General features: G+C 51.5%; 1 protein-coding gene across 1 annotated transcript; it reads left to right on the forward strand.

Moving 5' to 3' along the window:
* Window positions 1-1,678: 1,678 nt before the first annotated feature.
* On the forward strand, window positions 1,679-4,788 carry CCN2 (cellular communication network factor 2). Its single transcript, XM_015623488.2, has 5 exons — window positions 1,679-1,998; window positions 2,106-2,328; window positions 2,459-2,710; window positions 2,939-3,150; window positions 3,467-4,788. The coding sequence occupies exons 1-5, from the start codon at window positions 1,939-1,941 to the stop codon at window positions 3,761-3,763; spliced, it is 1,044 nt and encodes a 347-aa protein (XP_015478974.1). The 5' UTR covers window positions 1,679-1,938; the 3' UTR covers window positions 3,764-4,788.
* Window positions 4,789-5,009: the final 221 nt, after the last annotated feature.

Consider the following 5,009-nt stretch of genomic DNA (forward strand, 5'->3'; position numbering starts at 1 on the left):
TGTCTAGAGCCTCTCTCTCTCTGATGTTCTCCTACCATATTTAGTCATTTAAAAAAGGCATTCTGTTTACCTGGTTACATTTGCATTTTGGTATGCATGTCATACATAGTTTGGTACACATACTATTTACCCAGCACTGAGGCCACTGGAGTCCTTCAAGTAAATACAGATTTTAGGAGACCTCATGGTTTTGGGAACATATATTATTTACCATAACTGTTCCTCTGGGATTCATTTTTTCTTTCAAAGCCAAGCTCATTTCTTTTAATGGAGAATTTCAAGTAGAAGAAATGACATCCAAATGACTTTACCAGACACAGTACAATGCTGGCAGAATATAAGTAGCAGTTTTACAGCACAATGGTCCTACTGGGACATTACATGGAAGACCTTCTTTTCCCCTCATGAATCCTGTTTTATTGCTGCATCATAGCATGGACGAATGTCTAGATATAGAGGGATGGAAAGAAGTGGGGAGCAAGAGAGAATGGCAGTGGGGGAAAGCCTGCATACAAAAGATGAGATCTCTTAAGGCAACTACCAGATTTTAGATTGCTTAATGCGATGCATTAAGCCGGTCTCTCTTACTAAGCACTAACATACTTCCACAGGTCAAAAGCCAAAACATTGGCATTCCTTGCGTTAAAGTGGAGGTCAAACAACATGACATCACTGAATATTCAAATCATACACAGGAGGCAGGGGAAGAGCCATCCTCCCGGTTAAAAAAAGAAAAAAAAAAAACCACAACAATAACCATAGCAGTTATCTGCAATGACTTAATGCAAGCCACAATGCTTAGGTCCTGGGTTCAGTCAAATACAAACCACAGTGTTAAGGTTTTGGCTGAGTGCAAAGGCATGCCATTCTCTTCTTGTTGTAATCCTGGGGCGGACCATCAGCAAGGTTGGAAGCAGGGATGTGAGAGGAACGTGTTGCTCAGAAATGACAGCTGCACATAGGCAGTGGGAAAATAATAGCCACTTCTTCCATGCTTCAGACTCCACTCGCTGTGCCAAGTATTTCAGAGTAAATAGGCGCTCTCTCTATTCATAGAGAGCATCTATTAGGGAAGGAACACATTACAAATATTCAGTATGATTCAGTGGTACACAGAGTCAATTTATACCCGGTAGTGTAATTATACCTTCTTTCGGTGGTACCAAAGCGCCGGGACCGTTCGCCGCCGGACACCGGGTACCCCGCGCCACCCCGGATCCCACCCGCCCCGCGTCCCCTGTGCCCGGGGGAGGGACGAGGGACGAGCGGGGAGCACATGGAAGGGAAATAGCGGATTCCCCCGAACTCCCCTGGCAACCGCCCCGCCGCCCCCCTCGCCCCTTCCCGCCGGACCCGCCGCCCGCCTCGAAATAACGCGCTGCCCTGGGCGGGGGGCGGCCGGGAGCGCTGGCAGCGACGGGGACTCACATTTAAAACACACCAGGACGAAAAATAAAACACCGGGCAGGGGGGGTGCGAGCGTGCGCTGGGGGGGCGCAGTCGGAGGAATGCGGGAGTCAGGGGTCAGGGCCGCTCCGGGGCGGCGGCGGCGGCGCGGGGCGGGGCGGGCGGCGCGGCGCGGCGCGCAGGAATGCGCGGAATGTCGCTGTTTGTCCGCGGCCCCATTCAGCCCATTGGCGAGGCCGCGCCGCCGCCGCCTATAAAGGGGCGTCCGTCCCGGCACTCGGCAGTCACACAGCCACTCTCCCGGCACACTCGGACGGAGCGGAGCGGAGGAGAGCGGAGCCGCGCAGCACCCAGCAGCCACCCTCCGGCACAGCGCCCACCGCCCGCCGCAGCCCCGTCCGCGCCGCCGAGGAGATCCGCCCTGCGGGAAGCCCTCGGCTCACCTCGGCTCCCCTCGCCGCCCGGCAGCCCGACGCCTCTGCCTGCCCGACGCCGCCGCTTCGCCACCCACAAGCCGCTGACCGCTGCAGGATGGTCCCCAACACCTTGGCCCCGTTGGCCGTGGCCCTGCTGCTCGCTCTCCTCAGCCCGGTAAGTGCTGCCGCCCGCCGCGCCGCCGCGCCTGCCCCGTCCGGGCGGTACCGGCGGCGGCTCTGACGCCCCCCCTTCTCTCTCTCTGTCCCCCCCGGCACTTGCAGGAGGCTCAGGGCCAGGAGTGCAGCGGGCAGTGCCAGTGCGGAGCGGGGCCGAGCCCCACCTGTCCCGCCGGCGTCTCCCTGGTGCTCGACGGCTGCGGCTGCTGCCGCGTATGCGCCAAGCAGCTGGGCGAGCTCTGCACCGAGCGCGACCCCTGCGACCACCACAAGGGGCTTTTCTGCGATTTCGGCTCCCCCGCCAACCGCAGAATCGGCGTCTGCACCGGTGAGTGGGGCCGGGGCTGCCGCCCGCCGCGGGGACGGGAACAGGGTCCCGCCGGGCAGGGAGCGAGGGAAGCGGGAACCTCCGAGACTCACGTCCCACGACTCACGCTCTGCCTCCCTGCCTCTCGCAGCTCGGGACGGCGCCCCGTGCGTGTTCAGCGGCATGGTGTACCGGAGCGGAGAGTCCTTCCAGAGCAGCTGCAAGTACCAGTGCACCTGCCTGGACGGCGCGGTGGGCTGCGTGCCCCTGTGCGGCATGGACGTCCGCCTGCCCAGCCCCGACTGCCCCTACCCGCGCCGGGTGAAGCTCCCTGGAAAGTGCTGCGAGGAGTGGGTCTGCGATGAGGCCAAAGAGCAGACTGCCGTGGGACCTGCGCTTGCCGGTGAGTGGGGGCTCTCTGCAGACGGAAGCCAGGAAAAGAGGGGACCCTGCATGGGGGCTGAAGGCAGTGGGCTAGGTGGACACAGGGCAGAGGCTGGAGAACTGCGGTTAGTGGAATCACCCCATGCACGGATTTAGTGTAGCTGCCTGGATTTCTCAGGAAAAGGAAGGAACATTTGGATGGCTGAGGTCAGGCAGTGGTCTCATTTTGGCTTTCTGTCTTCTGCAGCTTACAGACTGGAAGACACTTACGGTCCAGACCCAACAATGATGCGTGCCAACTGCCTGGTGCAGACCACGGAATGGAGTGCTTGCTCCAAGACCTGTGGCATGGGTATCTCTACCAGGGTCACCAATGATAATGCCTTCTGCAGACTGGAGAAACAGAGTAGACTCTGCATGGTCAGACCTTGTGAAGCAGACCTGGAGGAGAACATCAAGGTAAATACAATTATCTTTATCTATGCTGTACAAGGTTGCTTCCATCCATTAGCAAAGGACACTGACCAAAAGTGCAGTGCTGACAGGTAGTCAGTTTCAAGTGGTTTCCTTTGAAATTTGAGTTTTACCCTAGTGGTGATCACTGTTTAAATGTCCTTAGTTTTCTCTCATGCTGTATTATGGCACTGTGTAAGACAAACTTGCCTTATGATAATACAGTAAGGATTAGGATGCCTGCTCACCACTAATTTCAAGCTTGGTAAGCTTTGTGAAAGCCTACCTTCGTAACACCTTGTATTCATTTCTATCCTAACAGAAAGGCAAAAAGTGCATTCGCACCCCCAAAATCTCCAAGCCCATCAAGTTTGAGCTGTCTGGCTGCACCAGCGTGAAGACCTACAGAGCTAAGTTCTGTGGTGTTTGCACTGATGGGCGCTGCTGCACACCCCACAGAACAGCCACCCTCCCTGTGGAGTTCAAGTGCCCTGATGGGGAGATCATGAAAAGGAAAATGATGTTCATCAAGACCTGCGCGTGCCACTACAACTGCCCTGGAGACAATGACATCTTTGAGTCTCTGTACTACAGAAAGATGTATGGAGACATGGCGTAAAGCCAGAAGGAGACGCTAAGTACATTCTCAACTTGAACTGATTTGCATCTCATTTTGTAAACATGATTCAATAGCACAAGGTATTTAAATCAGTTTTTTTTTTTTTTCATTTCAACAAACTGCTCCATGTGACTTAAGACAATTTTTCTACTGACCCCAAATGGTGGTTTGAAGAAGAACATAAAATGGACAGTGGGACCGCAGCAAGACACAGCTTCAGAACATGTTGTTCCTGAGTTGGTGTGATGGGGTTAAGGGAAACAGTCAGGAAATGCAGATTCAAGCAAATGTTCCCTTAATGTGGTACAGCATGCTTCATTTAGTAGTGCAATTGAGAAGAGACCATTAGCATGTTTGCTGGTGCTGCCTTAGAGACAGCAACAGCTGGAATGCAAACACCCAGCAAAGTGCTAAGTAGAAGGTGTTCTGTTAGTCAGGACAGTAATGTTTCAGCTCTGACACTGATTCAAATGGCTTGGCCAACAAGAGTCAGAATCATGTCAATTAGACTGGACAGCTTGTGGCAGTTAATTTACCTGTAACAAGCTACTTTTTATGAATATTGTAAATACTGTGTGTATATATAATTGTACAGTTATCTAAATTAATTTAAAGTTTTGTGCTTTTGTTTAATGCTTTGAAAGTTCAATGATAGCCTTCTGTTTTGGAAAAAGATAGGTAAGATTTAAAGCTTGTTTGACAATGCATTCAAAGCATGAAATAGATACTCTAGTGGAAATTGTTCAGATAGGGTTAAATGGTGAGTTGAGGTCAGGATGAAGTTGAGGTGCCTGTAATGTTACAAAACATTTGTCTGGCAGAATACGTTTACCTACTACTTTATAAGACAAGTGGCTTTAAGAGAAATGGCTGTTCTGTAGCTCATCAGTCTTTCCACTTGAGCATTTGTTTCTTTCTTTGACTATGGCTCTTTTTGGACAGTTTATTTGTTGAGAAGTGTGACCAAAAGTTACATGTTTGCACCTTTTTAGTTGAAAATAAAGTATTTATATTTTTTATATAAATGGCTTGGTATTTCATTTACCTTTAGTCTCCAGTATTCCTTTTCATGTTTCCAAAGGAATTGCCTTTGCAGTAGATGAAAATCAAGTAATATGTGGTGGGTTCTTTCTCCAGAAGCACGTACACTTAGGAATAAGCTAATGATTTACTTACGCCGTTATTAGTGAACCAACTGTAGTTTGTTACTCTTTTGAATTTAGAATGGAGGGAAGGGCCAGGCTTG

Source organism: Parus major, chromosome 3 (genome assembly GCF_001522545.3).
Source record: "Parus major isolate Abel chromosome 3, Parus_major1.1, whole genome shotgun sequence".
NCBI classification, from domain to species: Eukaryota; Metazoa; Chordata; class Aves; order Passeriformes; family Paridae; genus Parus; species Parus major.